This window comes from Theropithecus gelada, chromosome 2, assembly GCF_003255815.1.
Source record: "Theropithecus gelada isolate Dixy chromosome 2, Tgel_1.0, whole genome shotgun sequence".
NCBI lineage: Eukaryota > Metazoa > Chordata > Mammalia > Primates > Cercopithecidae > Theropithecus > Theropithecus gelada.
Genome location: NC_037669.1, coordinates 136,294,263 through 136,314,761, shown reverse-complemented (window position 1 = coordinate 136,314,761; position 20,499 = coordinate 136,294,263). Strand labels below are relative to the sequence as shown.

Sequence of the window (20,499 nt, the reverse complement as noted above, 5' to 3'; positions counted from 1 at the left end):
ATTACAGGCGTGAACCACTGTGTGTGTGTGTGTGTGTGTGTGTGTGTATGGTGTGGAGATATGGTTTTGCTCTGCCACCCAGGCTGGAGTGCAGTGGTATGATCATGGCTTACTGTAGCCTCAACCTCCCAGGCTCAAGCAATCCTCCCATATCAGCCCCCCAAGTAACCAGGACAACAGGCACATGCCATCAGGCCCAGCTAATTTTTTTGTTTATTTGTTTGTTTTTTGAAATCAGCTCTCATTCTGTTACCCAGGCTGGAGTGCAGTGGCATGATCTTGACTCAGTGCAACCTCTGCTTCCTGGGTTCAAGCAATCCTCTTGTCTCAGCCTCCCAAGTATCTGGGACTACAGACCTGCACCACCACACTTTGCTAATCTTTGTATTTTTTGTAGAGACAGGGTTTCACCATGTAGCCCAGGCTGGTCTCAAACTCCTGGACTCAAGCGATCCACCCGCTTCAGCCTCCCAAAGTGCTGGATTACAGGTATGAGCCATCGCTAATTTTTAAAATTTTTTTGTAGAGACAGGGTTTCACAATGTTGCCAGGGCTGGTCTCAAATTCTTGGGCTCAAGGGATCCTCCTGTTTCAGCCTCTCAAAATGCTGGAAATACTGGCAAAAGCCACCACCACCTGGTCTTTGATTTCTAACCTATGAATTTTTTAGTTTTGTGTTACTGTGACATGAATCCCTCTATATTCTCAGCCCTTCAATAAATCGTTTACACAAACATCAAAAATAAATAAGTAAATAAAGCCCAATTCATAATAGATGGGATGACACAGTAGGTGCTGGTTAGGAGGGGAGAACTTAGGCTCCAGTGGAGTAGGCCAAGAGAACTCTATCAAAAAGGTAGAACTTGGCCAGATGCAGTGGCTCAGCCTGTAATCTCAGCACTTTAGGAGGTAGAGGTGGGCCAGTGTCTTGAACCCAGAAGTTCAAGAAGGGCCTGGGAAACACAGCAAGACCCCATTTCTACAAAAAATAAACTTAAAAATTAGTGGACATGATGGTGCACTCCTGCAGTCCTAGCTGCTTAGGAAGCTGAGGTAAGAGAATTGCTTTGGCTTGAAAGGAGGAGGCTGCAGTGAGCCGTGATCGCACCACTGCACTCCAGCCTGGGGGACAGAGCAAGACCCAGTCTCAAAATCAATCAATAAATATAAGGTGGGACTTGGGTGTTTCAAATACACAGAGAAGCAGAAGGGAGTAGAGAGTGACTATGTCAAGTAAGGGAAGGATCATGATTATTTAGAAAAACTACAGACATAAGATGAAAACTGAAGCAAACCCCAACTAGGGAGTCTGTTACATTTCTGCCTCATGAGATGAGTGGGAAACTTTGTGGCTAAATATTTTTAAGGTTTTTAGAGAGATAGGACATAATACAAAAACTGATTTTTTAAAAATAACTCTAGATCTATAAAATACTATAAGTGGATTCATGACAATGTACAACTTCATGAGACACAGGAAGTTGTATGACAGCAGAATCATCTACACCTATGTCAAAAACATTTTTTTTTTTTTTTTACCATCAGGGATAAGAGAAGCTTTGAATAATTTCCTCACTAGACTGCAGGTTTTATGACTACTGTAAGTGTGTGCCCATTTTCTTTGCCGCTGTACTGAGACTGTAGCAACAGCGCAGGCATTCAGTAATAATTGGAGGAATTAAGTATTCTAAATGTTTCACTTCATAAAATGTTTAGGCTGTGTGTGTGTGTGTGTGTGTGTGCGCGCGCGCACCTCCTCATTCACACACACCAAAAATAAGATCACAGAAGGGATAGGTGGCACAGAATTGCCATTAGAAAGGAGTCTCAGAAATCTTATAACTCTCTTGTTTGATGGTGGTGGGAACCACAGACCAAAAGCAGAAACAGAACACAGCTTCACACATCAATCTGTGTTCTACTACACCATGCAGCCTCTACTACTATGTTAAGTCATTTGAACCAAACCTTCTTGGTAAGAATGATCTCCATTTTTAGGACCTGGATCTTAGCCCTCCTCAGAAATAGAATAAACACCTATTTCTATTACATAAATCAAGAAGTAAAAATAGTGAAAGGAACATAAGGAGCTTTTAATTAACTATTTTAAAATGACGACTATGCTCTAGCAACTTATCGTATCATTCAAAATGGTGTTTGGGTAACAACTTTCTAGCTCTAAAACAATTTTACAGGTAAATAGGTTTCATGTCTGAAAGCGCAAAATAATCTTTTTCACATAAGCAGTTTATGTTAGTCACAAAACAGGCATTAGCACTATCATGACATTTGTAGTGGTTAATACCTGTTGAGAGGTATAAGACATTTATCATCTGTTTCTTTAACTTCTACATGTCTATAGAACATGCAGTTCTGAACTGAGTGATGGAAAATCTGTTTTCTAGCTTTGATTTCAACATTATTAGCTAGATGGCATTTAATCTCTGTAGAAAATATTAAAATAAGTGGAGGAGAAAAGTGGAATTTAAGGAACTTCTAAGGCTCCCTTAGACTCTAAAATTCAGATTCTATGTACCAAATTACATAATCACTTTATTATTTGTTGTGAGACCCATTAATAATAAAAATCATATATGGCAATTACAGTGCTGTGGTATTGCATGATTTCAGGAGGCAGATTTCTGTTGAATATCACCCCTGTAGACATGCAATGCATAGCCTGGATAACCACAAGTGATGATCTGGCTGGCTAAGCTCTGATGAGTCATTACTATCAGATAGGGGAGATTTAAATTATTACAACAACTGAGAAGCTAAAGGACTTGCGAAGTGTAAATCCTACTTAGAGCTGAGATGGTCAAAAAAGACCATCCTTGGTAATCTCTCTTCAGGGAGCAACACTCATTAAAACTGTGTAAGTTCTCTTTGGTTTACTAAAAGAATTAATTGTATCAAGTATGTTTGGTGGGGAAAAATCAATCTTGTTCCTTTATAGTTGTACGTTATTGAAGAGAGTGATATTCGTTCACCTTGGGATTTTAAAAAGGAACTCCTTTCTTCATAAAATCAGAATATTAAGAAGAGCCATAAATAGAACTAAATTAATCCATTTGACAAATTTTACCAAGTCTCTATTGGCTAATAAGTATTTTTCTAGGGACTTTGAATACCAAAATGAAAAGGAGAAAATCCTTGCCCATCAGGGGCTCACAGTTCAGTGAGGAATATAAACCTAAATACATAACAATAGCAGAAAAAGGTGAATAAGCACTATAATTGCAGTGTATGTATCATAAATTGTTGTGGGGTATAGTAAAGAAAGAGGCTAATTCAGCCTGGCAGTTAAGGAGGCTTCACAAAAGAGCTGACAGTTGAGCCAGATCCTAAAGAATCAATTGATGTTCAACAGAGGCCAAGACACTCCAAGCAAAGAGCCAGGCCCAGGGTTATGAGAATGCATATAAGCAGCAGGAAAGTCTGTGTGTGCCTAGGGGCTTTGATGTGAAGCAAGGAGAAATGGGAATTGCAGCAGGAAAGTGGTATCTTATACCAAACTTGTCCAATCTGCAGCCTGTGGGCCACATGCAGCCCAGGACGGCTTTGAATATGTCCCAACACAAATTTGTAAACTTTCTTAAAGCATTATGATATTGTTTTGCTTTTTTTTTTTTTAGCTCATCAGCTATCATTAGTGTATTTAATGTGTGGCCCAAGAAAATTTTTCTTCTTCCAGTATGGCCCAGGGAAGCCAAAACATTGGATACCCCTGGCTTACACCCTTCCTCCCTGTATCTCAAACACAGGAGTCTTGGTATGTCTTGTCAAAAGCATCATGCTCTTTCTCACCTATGCTCTTCCTAGCTAGCCTCCTCTTAATTCTTCAGGTACCTGATTAAACAACAATTCCTCAATGTGGCCTTCTCTGACTACTCTATATGTATAGATTCTATTACTGCCACCCCAAGACCACCCAGAATTATCCTAGTATCCTGCTCCTTTTCTTCATAGCTCTTAGGACAACTTTTCATTTGTCTGTTGTCTATCTTCCACCTAGACTGTAAGCTTCAAGGGTTAAAGGAACTTTGTTTGTTTTACCCAACATTGTACAATTAGCTTAGGTCCTAGACCATAATAGGTGCTCAACATTTGTGAAATGAATGACTGAATGACTGAATAGTTGAATTTAAAAAAGGACCGAAAGGGCCAGGTGTGGTGGCTCACGCCTGTAATCCCAGCACTTTTGGAGGCCAAGGCGGGAGGATCACCTGAGGCCAGGAGTCCAACACCCGCCTGGCCAACATGGAAAAACCCCGTCTCTACTAATAATAGAAAATTAGCAGGGCGTGGTGGCGCATGCCTGTAATCCCAGTTACTCGGGAGGCTGAGGCAGGAGAATTACTTGAACCTGGGAGGCGGAGGTTGCAGTGAGCCGAGACCGCGCCATTGCACTCCAGCCTGGGCAACAAGAGTGAAACCCTATCTCAAAAAAAAAAAAAGAAAGAAAAAGGAAAAAAAGAAGTAAAAGAAAAAAGGAAATCTGAGCCAAATTAAGCACCTCCTAATATATAAGGCCAAAAATTGAGACTTTCTCATGGACAATGGAAAGTTATTAGGAATTAAAATGACTTTTTTTTTTGATATTTTATAAATAACATCTAATAAAAGAAGACCACAATAGTTATTTAGTTTCATTAATCTTGTACCTTACTTACTTCTCATCGAAGCTATAATAGGTAAAGTAATAGGTATATGTTCAATTTCTAAACCATTCTCAGTTATTCGGCGTAATCGTCCACGTAGTTTAACATTTCTTCTTATAAATTCTACTGGAATATCTGAAGCGCTTGTAAATTTTGATGTCTATGGATTTACAAGGAGAAAAATATAACCACTTATTATTATTGTCATTTCAAAATTTAAAATGTCAAATTATCAAAACATTTCACAATTAGACATAACCATCAACATTTTAAAATTTAGTTCCTAATTTTATATTACTTTAATATGATTTAATCAAATGTGTTTATGGAAACATTATTTACAAATCCTTATTCACTATTTTCAAGCCACTACATAAAGAACATTAAACAGACTCCTAACTTCGAAAAGCTTGTAACCTCAAAATAGGACACAATTCGTCAAAAGACATTGAGTATCTATCTGTGCCTGGCACCACACAAATCTGGTTAAACAGTCTCCAGCTTATTCCACGTAAGTACAATCTATTCATGCATATACTGATGGGAAAACTTAAACAAAGCTCCGTCAAATTAAATTAGAACCTTAACCAACGAGATTTTTTTTCTTATCATTTTTTTTTATCTTGTAGGAGAAAAGGCACATTTAAAAAAGAAAAAAGAAAAAAAGGCTAACATTAGGAATGTACTACAATCCCTAACACTTAGGTGATATCTTGGGATCAATCAACACTTTATGCCTACTTTTTTCCACATTGACAATACTACAAGCTTTGATCATAATTATGGCTAGCTAACAGGCTCACATAACAGAAGGAAAAGCCAGGCACGATGGCTTATCCTATAATTCCAGCATTCTGGGAGGCTTAGTTGGAGGGTTACTTGAGGCCAGAAGTTTGAGACCAGCCTGGGCAACATAATGAGATACCATCTCCAGAAAAAAAATGTAAAAATCAGCTGGGCATGGTAACATAGAACAGGAGGGTCACTTGAGCCCAGGAGTTTAAGGTTACAGAGAGCCATGATAGTGCCACTAAACTCCAGCCTGGGTGACAGAGTGAGAACCTGACTCTGTCAAAAAATAAATAAATAAATTAGTACCCAACTTCCTATGACAGTAAAGTTGAACTGAAGATTTTTATAAACAAGAATAATGTAGGAGACAAACCCAGAATGTGGAATACACTATAGAATAAATCACTTTGTTTTCCCAACAAAACAATGGCATTGGAAAAAAAGGGTGGGAACGTATTACAAAATAAATGAGATTTAAGAAATATAACATATAATATATATAGACTATTTGAATAGATTATCTATTTTTAAAAATCATAGTGAGAATCAAGATCTTCTGACTATAGACTGGGTATTAGATGATTCTAAGAGATTATTGTTAATTTTATTAGGTATGATAATATTAAAAGACAAACTAACATTACAGATCTGTTTTTTTAGACAGGGCCTCGCTCTGTGGCCCAGGCTGCAGCTGAGCAGCATAATCCTGGCTCAACTGTAGCCTCGACCTCCTGGGCTCCAGTAATCCTCCTGCCACAGCTCCCCAAGTAGAACTACAGGTGTGCACCACTACACCTGGTTAATTTTTAAATTTTTTGTAGAGATGGTGTCTTCACTTGTCGCCCAGGCTGATCTCAAACTCCTGGGCTCAAACAATCCTCCTGCCTCAAACAATCCTGCTGCCTCATGAATTCTGATGTCATAAACTAGGAAGTACATATCATCACCTTCTTGCCAAAATGCTTAGGTTGAATCTCACAAGGAAAGAAACAAATTCAGATTATGGAACATATTAAAAGACAACTGGCTTGGACTCTAAAAATGTCAGCATCATGAAAGACAAAAATTGTTTTTAAGTAGGAGTAATGGCTGGATGTGGTGGTTCATATCTGTAATCCCAGCACTTTGGGAGGCCAAGGGGGATGGATCACGAGGTCAATAGATAGAGACCATCCTGGCCAACATGGTGAAACCCCATCTCTACTAAAAATACAAAAATTAGCTGGGTGTGGTGGTGCGTACCTGTAGTCCCAGCTACTCAGGAGGCTGAGGCAGGAGAATCGCTTGAACTTGGGAGGTGGAGGTTGCAGTGAACTGAGATCGTGCCACTGCACTCCAGCCTGGTGACAGAGCGAGACTACATCTCAAAAAAAAAAAAAGGAGTAATATTCTAGATTAAAGGAGTCTAATGAGACATAACAACTAAATATAATGCATGATCCTTGACTGAATGTTGGATTGGGAAAAAAACAATAAAGGACACTTTTTAGAAAATACATCTGAATATGAACTTTATTGTATGTAAGATTGCTGCAGAAATGTTAAATGTATTAGATGTGCTAACATTAATGTGGGTATGTAGGAGAACATCCTTGCTCTTAGGAAGCACACTATGAAGTATTTATGGATGATGTCTCATGATGTCTGCAACTTGCTTTGAATTGGTTTCACAAAGGGAGAGAGAATACAACTGTAGCAAAATGTTAACAACTGGTGAATTTAGGTGAAAGGAAAATGAATGTGACAAAATTTTTTAGGAGAAAAAGTTGGGAGGAAAAAGCTTCTGGATCTACTTTCAATATTCATTCAAGAATGTGAAATATGCAGAATATAAACGAAAGAGAGGAGAAATGCTAAATCAAACCACAAAGAATCTGAATCACGGGACAAAGTTGCTTATGACAAGTTTATGAGAAAAACAGAGAAATACAGATTAAATATCCACATAGTCAGATGGTTCCCAACACGGTTTAGTGAAAACACTAAGGGAATACCAATGAATTAATCAATGTCAATGGAAAGCGGTACTCTAGGGGTAATCTATGGAACTCTGACCTCCAGTTTAATATGCTCACGAATGACTTGAATGATAGCATAAGGAACAAACATCAGGAGGGCTGGTTGTCTGGAAGGATATGACTGCTGGAAGTCAGGATAAGTATTCAAAAAGATTCTGACAACCAAAATCATGAACTAAATTGTAAAGACTCTTCATGTACTCCCCAAAACTAATGAAGGGTGGGAGAGAACAAATTAATACCTATAGTGCTTATATGGGAGATATTTAGAGATTTTAGGGAACTGTGAACTCAAAATGAGTAAAAGTATAACACTGCTGCTAAAACAAATACACAAAAACAGAAAAAGTGCAACCTGGTCTCCTCACCATCAAAAAAAAAAAAAAAGATCAAACTAAGGTAACATTTTTAGGAACAAAATCTAGAGCAAGAGAAGTGGAGAACAGATTGTCCTAAAGCAGGCCCTAAGGAGAATATATTGCGCTACTCTGGAGATTTTTTTTTTTTTTTTTTTTTGAGACAGAGTCTCGCTCTGTTGCCCAGGCTGGAGTGCAGTGGTGTGATCTCGGCTCACTACAATCTCTGTCTCCCAGGTTCAAGCAATTCTCCTGCTGCAGCCTCCTGAGTAGCTGGGATTACAGCCATGCATCATCACACCAAGCTGGTCTCAAACTCCTGACCTCAGGTGAGCCGCCTGCCTCAGCCTCCCAAAGTGCTGGAATTATAGGTGTGAGCCACCATGCCTGGCTATGAGATCATATTTCATAAAAGGCTTTAACAAACTGGAACAAAGCCAGAAAAAAAGAAAAAAAAAAATAGTAAGGTGCCTGGAAACCATATCGCCCAGGAGAACTAACGGTACTTTGCCCAGGGAAAGAAGGAGTTAAAAGAAGTAGAATGGCCATTAAAGATGTCTTCAACTACTAAAAGTGCATCCCTTTTAATTCTGGTGTGTTTTCTTACAATATACGTAAGAAGGTCAAAGAGTGCCTTAATGTTTAGAGTTTTATAAATTATTAAGAAGCTGAGGGAGGAAACCGAAGGAGCATCAGTGTTCCTGCTCTCAAGGAGCTCATGTGAGAAAGATCCCATTGCATCCCATTGCATCCATTTATTTTACATCCCACAACAACAGAAAGCTCAAAGCTGTGCTTCTGTAACACAGCAGGGACTATTTGAAAGATGAACAAAAAATATACATAAAACAACCAGAATATAATTGTACAGAAATACATGAATAGGTTTAAGATAAAGCATATATCAAAGGGGACAAAAAGGGATACATCCAAAACATAAGAACAGATAAGGAGGCTGTCTTCACAGGAAGTAAATCCTGAGCTTGCGACAAACACAACCTACTCTCTAGGAGAGGCAGAAAGATGCTGCTGCTACAAGGATGCTGTGTCTAAGCTGCAGACGGTGAAGAAGATGTCCTAAAGGCAAAAAGATAAATGCTGGAAGCATCCCGGGAAAGACAAAGAAAATAAGGGTTTCGAATTCCAGACATAAATTTGAAATCCAGCTGTGCCACTTACTAGCTGGATGATCTTGTGAAAATTGTTTACCTCCTTTAAGTATCTACTTCCTCATCTATAAAAATCAACCTTGATCAAAAGATTATTATAAGCATTAAATGAAATTATGTTTATAAAGTGCTGGCACAATGCCAAACTCAATAATCTTTTTTATTTCTTAAATATAAAATTGGCAATTATCAACCAGTAACTGAAGGAATATAAGAACTTGATAAATAATCTCTCAGAGGGAAGAAAATCAGCAATACAAAAAGGACACTGAAGCATGACTAACACAACATCCATTGCTAAATCCCTTCTCCCTTGCCACCATGAATTTTAGGGATGGGAAAGCTAAATGGTCACTCTCCCCACGTCCTTTCCAGCTAGAGGTGGCTATGTGACAGAGGATATAAACAAAAGTCTGCTGAAGGCTTCTAGGAAAAACGCTTTCCTGACAAAAGGAAAAGTTGTGGTTGGCACTGTCCTTTTCCTCCATTTCCTGCCTTGATCATGAATATGATACTTGGAGCTACAAAAGGCATCCTATGTAATGAGAAAAGGCCAAAAAATAACATGGACCTAAGCCCTTATGTCACTGAGGCCGGGAACCACCACCAGCAGCCTACCTCTAGACTTCTTATGACTTGAGAAAAATAAACCCCTTGCATGGTGAAGCTGCTGTTGCTTGGGGTTTCTCTTACTTGCAGCCAAATTCATCTGTAATACAACAGAAGTTTTTGTTTGTTTGTTTTTGTTTTAATCACTTAATGTTTCAATGTTCTCTTCCTACTTGCTCTTCTCATCACTAGTAAGTCACCATTACTTAAAAATAGCAGGCCGGGGCTGGGCGCGGTGGCTCACACCTGTAATCCCAGCACTTTGGGAGGCCAAGGCGGGCAGATCACGACATCAGGAGATCAAGACCATCCTGGCTAACATAGTGAAATCCCATCTCTACTAAAAATACAAAAAATTAGCCGGGTGTGGTGGCACACACCTGTAGTCCCAGCTACTTGGGGGGCTGAGGCAGGAGAATCGCTTGAACACGGGAGGCGGAGTTTGTAGTGAGCCGAAATTGCACCACTGCACTCCAGCCTGGGCGACAGAGTGAGACTCCATCTTAAAAAAAAAAAAAAAAAGTGGGCCAGGTGCGGTGGCTCATGCCTGTAATCACAGCACTTTGGGAGGCTGAGGCAGGCAGATGATGAGGTCAGGAGATCAAGACCATCCTGGCTAACATGGTGAAATCCCGTCTCTACTAAAAATACAAAAAAAATTAGCCAGGTGTGGTGGCACATGCCTGTACTCCCAGCTACTCAGGAGGCTGAGGAAGGAGAACTGCTTGAACCCAGGAGCTGGAGGTTGCACTGAGCCAACATAGCAAAACCCCATCTCTACTAAAAATACAAAATTAGCCAGGTGTGGTGGTGGGCACATGTAATCCCAGCTACTCAGCTGGCTGAGCCAAGATCATGCCAATGCACTCCAGCCTGGGCAACAGAGCAAAACTCTGCCTGAAAAAAAAAAAAAAAAAAAAATCAAGATAAATTATTGAGTCTGTGGAACAGAAAGAAAAAAAGATTGAAGAAAAGTGAACAGGTCCTAAAGAATCTATAGAACACCTAAATGAACCAACACGTGTACCAGAGGAGTCCCAGAAGAAGAGAAAGAAGGGGGAAAGAGACTATTTGAAAAAAAAAAAAAAAAAACCACGACTGAAAACTTCCCAAGTTTGATGAAACAGACAGATACAAACATCCAAAAAGCTCAACAAGTCACATAAAAGGATCCTTAATAAGATTATCAGCGGATCTCTCATCAGAAACTTTGGAGGCTATAAGGTAGTGGACTGATATCTTCAAAATGCTAAAAGCAAAAAAACTATAAACCAAGAATATCATATCCAGCAAAACTGACCTTCAGAAGTGAAGAATTCAAGACATTTCCAGATAAATACAAGCTGAGAAAGTTTGTTACCACAGACTTGCCCTGCAAGAAATGCTAAAACGAGTGCTACATGTTGCAATGAAAGGACACTAGACAGTAACTTGAAGCCATATGAAGAAATAAAGATCTTGGTAAAAGTAAATACATGAGCAATTATAAACATAATATTATTGTAACAACAGTTTGTGACTCCACTTTTTGTTTCCTACATAATTTAAGAGACTACAGGTTGAGCATCTCTAATCCAAAAATCTGAAATCTGAACTACTCCAAAATCTGAAACTTTTTGAGTGCCAATCTAACACCAAAAGTGGAAAATTCCACAGCTGAAAAATAGAAAAATCTGCCATTGTTATTGTTCTTGTTTAACAGTCAATACAGGTATCCTGATGATGCTACTGTTCTGCTCAGTTAAATGTTTTTGGTCCCAAGCATCCTGGATAAGGATACTCAACCCATTCTACTTTTTTTCTTTGTTTTTGTTTTTTGAGGTAGAGTCTCGTTCTGTCACCCAGGCTGGAGTGCAATGGCACAGTCTCAGCTCACTGAAACCTCCGTCTCCTGGGTTCAAGCAGTTCTCCTGCCTCAGCCTCCTGAGTAGCTGGGATTACAGGCATATGCCAGCACATCCAGCTAATTTTTATATTTTTAGTAGACACAGGTTTTTGCCATGTTGGCCAGGCTGGTCTTGAACTCCTGACCTCAGGTGATCCGCCCACCTCAGCCACTCAAAGGGTTGGGATTACAGGCGTGAGCCACCGCACCCAGGAAACCTGTACTATGTTGTTTTTTGTGTGTGTGTGCGTGTGTGTGTGACGGAGTGTCACTCCGTCGCCCAGGCTGGAGTGCAGCGGCACGGTCTCGGCTCACTGAAATTTCTGCTTCCCGGGTTCAAGGAATTCTCTGCCTCAGCTTACCGAGTAGCTGGAATTATAGGCACACGCCGCCACTCCCGGCTAAGTTTTTGTATTTTAGTAGAGACGGGGTTTCACTGTGTTGCCCAGGCTGGTCTCAAACTCCTGAGCTCAGGCAATCTGCCCGCCTTGGCCTCCCAAAGTGCTAGCATTACAGGCATGAGCCACCTCACCCAGCCTGTACTACATTTTTAAAAGAGACAATAATTAGTTTAAAACTTAGTATTATTGTAACTTTGGTTTGTAAGTCCATATTTTGTTTTCTATATAATTTTAAAGACTCGGATATTTTTAAAATGATTAGTATATGTTTCTCTTTTTTTTTTTTTTTTTTTTTTTAAGACAGAGTTTCGCTCTTGTTGCTCAGGCTGGAGTGCAATGGCACAGTCTCCGCTCACCACAACCTCCACCTCCTGGGTTAAAGTGATTCTCCTGCCTCAGCCTCCCAAGTAGCCGGGATTATAGGCATGTGCCTATAATTAGCCAGGCGTGGCAGTGAGTGCCTGTAATCCCACCTACTTGGGAGGCTGAGGCAGGAGAACCGCCTGAACCGGGAGGTGGAGGTTGCAGTGGGCCGAGATGGCACCATAGCACTCCAGCCTGGGCGAGAAAGACTCTCTCAAAAAAACAAAAATAAATAAATAAATAAATAAAATAAAATAAAATAAAGAAATTCTACAAAATACAAAAGAACACAGTAATGCAGGAAATGGGGGACAAAAAAACCTATAAGGCACACAGAAAACAGATGGCAAAATTACAGAAGTCCCTCCTTACCATTTAATTACTTTAAATGGCAATGAATTAAAATCTCCAATAAAAAGCGAGAGATCAGCATAATTTATTTAAAAATTATTCAACCATATGCAGTCTACAAGGGATACACTTTAAATCCAAATAAATAGGTTGAAAGTGAAAGGATAGAAAAAACTATTCCATGCAAATAATAACCAAACAAGATCAGGGGTACCCAAACCAATATCAAAAAAACTAGACTTTAAATCAAAAAAAGTTACAATAGAAAAAAATAAGGCCGGGTGCGGTGGCTCAAGCCTGTAATCCCAGCACTTTGGGAGGCCGAGACGGGCGGATCACGAGGTCAGGAGATCGAGACCATCCTGGCTAACACGGTGAAACCCCGTCTCTACTAAAAAATACAAAAAACTAGCCGGGCGAGGTGGCGGGCGCCTGTAGTCCCAGCTACTCGGGAGCCTGAGGCAGGAGAATGGCGGGAACCCGGGAGGCGGAGCTTGCAGTGAGCTGAGATCCGGCCACAGCACTCCAGCCTGGGCGACAGAGCGAGACTCCGTCTCAAAAAAAAAAGAAAAAAATAGGACATTATTTATTAATAAAATATTCAAAAAAGCAAGAAGGCATAATAATTATAAATATTTATGTACCAAATAACAGACCAGCAAAAATGGTAAGAGTTGAAGGAAGAAATAGATAATTTTGCAATAACGGATACAACACCCCACTCTCATAATGAATAGAACAGCCAGACAGAAGATAAGTAAGGAAAAAGAGGACTTAAATAATAAAATAAATCACTTAGATCTAACAAACATATAGAGTACTCTACCCAATGACAACAGAATATATATTATTCTCAAATGTACATGGAACATTCGCCAACACAGACCATTTGTTAGGCCACAAATTGAGTCTTAGTAAATTATAAAAGACAGATGTCATACAAAGTATCTTCTCTGAACACAACAGGATGAAGTTATAAATAAATAACAGAAGAAAAAAATTGCCCATCTGTGGAAATTAAATGCACTCAAACAGCCAATATATCAAAAAACAATCACAAGGAAAATTTATAAATGCTTAACTAAGAAAGAAGAAAAAGAAAGAAAAAGAAAAATAGGCCAGATGTAGTGGCTTATGCCTGTAATCCCAGCACTTCAGGAGGTATAGGTGGGCAGATCACTTGAGCTCAGGAGTTTGAGACAATCCTGGGCAACATACCAAAACCCTGTCTACTAAAAAAATACAAAACATTAGCTAGGTGTGGTGGCACACACCTGTAGTCCTAGCTACTCAGGAGGCTGAGGTGGGAGAATCGCCTGAGACAGAGAAGTCAATACTGCAGTGAGCCATGGTAGTGCCACTGCACTCCAGCCTGTCTCAGAAAGGAAAAGGGAAAGGACAGGAAAAAGAAAGGAAAAGGAAAGGAAAAAGGTAAGGCGAAAGGGAAGGGGAAGGGAAGGGAAAGAAAGGAAGAAGGAAAGATTGATCTCAAATCAAAAACCGAACTATATAATTTAAGGAAATGGGAAAGGCCACACTAAACCCAAAGCTAGCAGAAGAAAGGAAATACTAAATATGAGAGTACAGACAGGAAAGAGAAAAAAAAAACAGAGAAAAATTAATGAAACCAAAAGTTGGTTCTTCAAAAAGAACAATAAAACTGACAAATCTTTAGCTAAATGGACTTAAAAAAGAGAGAAAGGACAAAAATTCCTAAGACGGAAATAAAAGAGGGGACATTAGTACAAATTCTACAGAAATGAAAAGAACTATAAAAGACTACTGTGAACCACTGTACACTAACAAATTGGATAACATAGAAGAAATGGATAAACTTGTAGAAACAAAAAACCAGGCCAGGAACACAGTGGCTCACGTCTGTAATCCCAGCACTTTGGAAGGCTGAGGCAGGCGGATCATCTGAAGTCAGGAGTTTGAGACCAACCTGGCCAACATGGCAAAACCCCGTCTCTACTAAAAACACAAAAAAATTAGCTGCACATGGTGGTGGGCACCTGCAATCCCAGCTACTTGGGAGGCTGAGGCAGGAGAATCACTTGAACCAGGGAGGCAGAGGTTGCAGTGAGCTGAGATCGTGCCACTGCACTCCAGCCTGGGCAACAGAGCAAGACTCTGTCTCCAAAAAAAAAAAAAAAAAACCTTCCAGGATGGAATCATGAAGAAAGTAAAAATCCAAGTAGGCCTAAAACTACTAAGGAAGTTAAATCATTAATCAAAAATCTCCCAACATAAGGAAGCCCTGGATCTGACAGCATCACTGGTCAATTCTACCACGGATTTAAAAGGGGACTAACACCAATCCTTCTCAAACTTTTCCCAAAAATTAAAGAGGAGAGAATACTTCTTAACTCAGTCTATAAGGCCAGTGTTACCCTGATACCAAAGCCAGACAAAGATACTGCAAGAAAACTATAGACCAATATCCATTATAAACATTGATGAAGAAATTCTCTACTAAATCACAGAAAAGCAAATTCAGCCACTCTTTTCTTTCTTGAAACAGGGTCTCACTCTGTTACCCACGCTGGAGTGTGGTGGCTTGATCACGGCTCACTGTAGCCTTCACCTGCTGGGCTCAATCGATCCTCCCACCTCAGCCTCCTGAGCAGCTGAGAGCAAAGGTATGCTCCACTATGCACACTTAATTTTTTTTTTTTTTTTTTTTTGAGACAGAGTCTCACTCTGTCACCCAGGCTGGAGTGCAGTGGCATGATCTGCCTCCCGGGTTCAAGCAATTCTCCTGCCTCAGCCTCCCAAGTAGCTGCAACAACAGGCACACATCACCATGCCTGGCTAAGTTTTTGTATTTTAGTAGAGACGGGGTTTCACTGTGTTGCCAAGGCTGGTCTTGAACTCCTGAGCTCAGGCAATCTGCCTGCCTCAGCCTCCCAAAGTGCTAGGATTACAGGCGTGAGCCACTGTGCCCAGCCGTATGCCCAGCTAATTTGTTTTATCTATCTATTTATTTTTTTGTAGAGATGGGGGTCTCTTTATGTTACCCAAGCTGGTCTTGAACTCCTGGGTTCAAGTGATCCTCCCACCTCAGCCTCCCAAAGTGCTGGGATTACAAATTTAAGCCACCACACCCAGTCTTTCAGCCACATATTTAAAGGATTATACATTATAACCTAGTGGGATTTATTCCTGAAATGCAAGAATGATCCAACATATAAAAATCAACCAGTATAATACACTGCATTAATATAATAAATTACAAAAACACATGGTTACCTCAACTGATATAGAAAAAAACCTTTGTTATCCTTCATGATAACACTTAACAAACTAAGATTGGAAGGCAATTACTTCAACATACTAAGGTCACATATAAAAAAAACCATATTCAGCTGGGTGCGGTGGCTCACGCCTGTAATCCTAGCACTTTGGGAGGTCAAGGCAGGTGGATCATGAGGTCAAGAGATCGAGACCATCCTGGCCAACGTGGTGAAACCCTGTCTCTACTAAAAATACAAAAATTAGCCGGGCGTGGTGGCACACGCCTATAATCTCAGCTACTCAGGAAGCTGAGGCAGGAGAATCGCTTGAACCCAGGACGCGGAGGTTGCAGTGAGCTGAGATCGCAGCCACAGCATTCCAGCCTGGGCAACAGAGTGAGACTCCATCAAAAAAAAAAAAGAAAAGAAAAAAGAAAAAACCATAGTGAACATTATACTCAATGATCAAAAACTGAAAGCTTTTTGATCAGGAAGATCAGGAACAAGTCCAGGATGTCCATTCTCACCACTTCTATTCAACAGAGTATTACTGAATGTCTTAGCCAGAGCACATTGACAAGAGAAAAAATAAAAGGCATCTAAAATAGAATAGAAGAATTTAAACACCTCTGTTCACAGATTATATGATCTTATATGTAGAAAACTCTTTAGAAAAACTATTAGAACACACAAATTCAACCAAGTAAAAGAATACAAAGTCAACACACAAAAACCAGTTGCATTTCTAACATTAACAACAAACAATCTGAAAAGGACATTATGAAAGCAATTCCATTTATAATAGCATCACAAAGAATAAAATAATTAGGAATTAACCAAGACAGTGAAAAATGCATACAATAAAACTACAAAACATTGCTAAAAGAAATTAGAGAAGACATAAATGAAAAGACATCCCATGTTTATGGACTGGAAAACTTAATATTGTTTAAATGTCAATATTACACAAAGTTTATCTATAGATTCAATACAATCCCTATCAAAATCCCAATGACCTTTTTTTTTTTTCCAGAACTAGGAAAATCCATTCTCAAATTCATGTGGAATCACAAGGGATCTCACATAGCCAAAATAATTTTGAGAAAGAAGAACAAAATTAGAAGACTCACACTTTCTGATTTCAAAACATATTTAGAAGCTACAGTAATCAAAACAGGGTAGTACTGGCATAAAGATAGACATACAGATCAATGGAACAGAGAGGCCAGGAATAAATGCTCACATATACAATTAAACGATTTTCAACAAGGGTGTCAACACCACTCAATGGGGAAAAGACAGGCTTTTCAAAAATGGTGCTGGGAGGCCGGGCCTATAATCCCAGCACTTTGGGAGGCCAAGTTGGGTGGATCACTTGAGACCAGGAGTTTGACACCAGCCTGGCCAACACAGTGAAACCCCATCTGTACCAAAAAATACAAACATCAGCCGAATGTAGTGGCACATGCCTGTAGTCCCAGCTACTAAGGAGGCTGAGGCATGAGAATCACTTGAACCCGGGAGACAGAGGTTGCAATGAGCCGAGATCACACAACTGCACTCCAGTCTGGGTGACAGAGTGAAACTCTGTCTCAAAGAAAAAAAAAATGGTGCTGGGAAAACTGAATATTCACATGCAAAAAAAAAAAAAAAAAAAAAAGTTGGGCCCTTATCTAGCCCTATATAAAAAAAATAACTTGATAGAGCAAAGACCTAACCTCAAGAGCTAAAACTATAAAACTCTTTAGAAAAAAATATAGGGCAAAAGCTTCATGACAGTGGATTTGCCCATGATTTCTTGGCTGTGACACCAAAGGCACAGGCAACAATAAAAAAAGAAAAATAGGGCAGAGAAAAATGGCTGAATCATGGATCATCCCCCCTACAGGAATACCAAATTGAACAACGATCCACACAAGAAAGTACCTTCATAAGAACCAAAAATCAGGTGGGCAATCACAGTACCTGGTTTTAATTTCATGACACTGAAGAGAATAGAAAAGACAGTCTTGAACTGCTGATGCCACCCCTCCCCCATTCCTTTGCAGCAGCTGCGTGGCAAGGAGAGAGAATCTATGCACTCGGAGGAGGGGAGAGTACATTGATTATGGGATTTTGCGTTAGAACTCAGAGCTGCCTGTTACAGCAGAAAGCAACACCAGACAACACTGAGCCGAGGCCCATAGAGGAAGTATTTAGACCAGCCCTAGCCAGAAGAGAATCATCCATGCCAGCAGTCGGAACCTGAGGTCCTTCAAGCCTCACCACCACGGGATAATGTACTCTGGGCTCCTAAATAAACTTGAAAGGCAGTCTAGACCACAAGGCCTGCAATTCCTAGGCAAATCCTGGTGCCATGTTGGCTCGAAGCCAGAGAACTTGGGGAACACATGACCCAGTGAGACACCAATGAGGGTGGCCAAGTGAATACTTGTGCCGCACCTCTCTCCTAACCCCAGGTAGCACGGCTCACAGCTCCAGGAGAGATTCCTTCCTTCTACCTGAGAAGAGGAAAAGGAAGAGTAAACAGAATTCTGTCTTGCAACTTGGAAACCAGCTCAGCTACAGCAGGATAAAAAAAAAACCAGGCAGAGGATGAAGACTCCCATTACAGGCCCTAGCTCATAGACGACATTTCTAGATATGCCCTGGGCCACAAAGCAACCCACTGCCTTGAAGAGAAGAACCCAGTCCTGGCAGGATTCATCACTGGCTGACTCAAGAGCCCTTGGGACCTGAATAACCAACAGCAATACTCAGGCAACACGCGCTATGGGCCTTGGGTAAGACTGAGAGACGCACTGACTTCAGGTGTGACTCAGCACACCTGTGATGGCCATGGTGAGGCACTCCTTCTACTTGAGAAAAGGAGGGGGAAGACTAAGGGGACACTGTTATGCAGCTTAGGTATCAGCTTTGCCACAGTGGAGTAAAGCACCCCATGGCCTCTTGGGGTCCCCAAGTCCAGGCTTAGGCTCTTGGATACCATTTCTGGATCTGCCCTGGGTCAGTGGGGAGCCCACTTCCCTGATGGGAGAGTCCCAGTACCGGCAACATTCACTGCAAGCTGACTGAAGAAACCTCAGTCCTTAAATGAATATCAGTGGTAGCCAGGCAGTATTTGCCGCAGGCCTGGGATGGTGGGGGCCCCAGGGAGAGACTCTTCTGCTTGTGGAAAGGGGAGGGAAGCGTGGGAAGGGCTGTATTGTGGCTTGGGTCCCAGCTCAGCCACAGTAGCATATAGCAGCACCAGGTAGATTTTGAAGATTTACTAGTCCAGGCCCTGGCTCCCAGATGCCATCTCTGGACCTATCTGAGACTGGGAGAACTCACCACCCAAAGGGAAGGACACAAGCCTGGTTGGCTTCACCACCTACTGATTCCGGAGCCCTAGGGTCTTCAGTAAACATAGGTAGTAACAAGGCAGCAGTTACCATGGGCCCTGGGAGAGACCCAGTGCTGTGCTGGCTTCAGGTCTGACCAAGTGCAATCCCAGTAGTGGTGGCCACAAGGGTGATTGTGTCACCCCTCCTCCAGCTCCAGGCACCTCGACACACAGACAGAGAGATTCCACTTGTTTGGGAGAAAGAAAAGGGAAAAACAAGAGTCTCTGCCTGGTAATCTAGAGAATTTTTGCAGATCTTATCCAAGACGGTACATCTATTAGACTGTAAGAGCCACAGTGTTACAGGGCTTGGGATGCCCCCTAATACAAATATGGCTGCAGTGACCAAAAACTTAGATGACAACACCCAAGTGCATTCAAATACCTGGAAATCCTTCCAAAGAAGGACAGGTCCACACAAATCCAGACTGTGAAGACTATAATAAATACCAAAATCTTCAATGCCCAGACATCAATATCCATAAGCATCAAGAATATACATGAAAACGTGACCTCACCAAAAAGAACTAAATAAGGTACCAGTCACCAATCCTGCAGAGACAGAGATATGTGACCTTTTGAACAGAAAATTCAAAATAACTGTTTTAAGGAAGCCTAACAAAATTCAAGACAACACAGTGAAAGAATTCAAAATCCTATCAGAGAAATTTACCAAAGAGATAGAAACAGTCAAAAAGAATCAAGCAGAAACTCTGGAGCTGAAAAATGCAATTGACATATTGAAGAATGCATCAGAGTCTCTAAACAGCAGAATTGATCAAGCAGAAGAAAGAATTAGCAAGCCTGAAGACAGGCTATTTGAAAATACACAGTCAGAGGAGAAAAAATTAAAAAAGAATCAAACACTCTTACAAGATCTAGAAAATAGCCTCAAAGGGGCTAATCTAAGAGTTATTGGCCTTGAAAAAGAGGCAGAGAGATAGGGGTAGAAAGTTTATTCAAAGGATAATAACAGAGAACATCCAAAACCTAGAGAAAGATACTGATATTCAAGTACAAGAAGGTTACAGAACACCAAGCAGATTTAACCAAAAGAAGATCACCACAACACAGTTAATAATCAAATTCCTAAAGGTCAAGGATAAAAACAATGCTAAAAGCAGCAAGAGAAAAGAAACAAATAGCACACAATGGTGCTCCAGTACATCTGGCAGCAGACTTTTCAGTGAAATCCTTACAAGCCAGGAGAGAGTGATATGGCATAAACTGCTGAAGAAAAGAAAATATGTATGTGGCAAAAAAAAAAAAAAAA

General features: G+C 40.5%; 1 protein-coding gene across 2 annotated transcripts in view; it reads right to left on the bottom strand.

Moving 5' to 3' along the window:
* The window catches only part of C2H3orf33 (chromosome 2 C3orf33 homolog), a 39,734-nt gene that overhangs the window by 8,669 nt on the left and 10,566 nt on the right, over positions 1-20,499 (bottom strand). For both annotated transcript variants that reach the window (XM_025376709.1, XM_025376710.1), the window contains one exon: positions 4,674-4,821. In XM_025376709.1, coding sequence (XP_025232494.1) covers positions 4,674-4,821 — 148 coding nt within the window. The remainder of the gene's footprint in view (positions 1-4,673; positions 4,822-20,499) is intronic.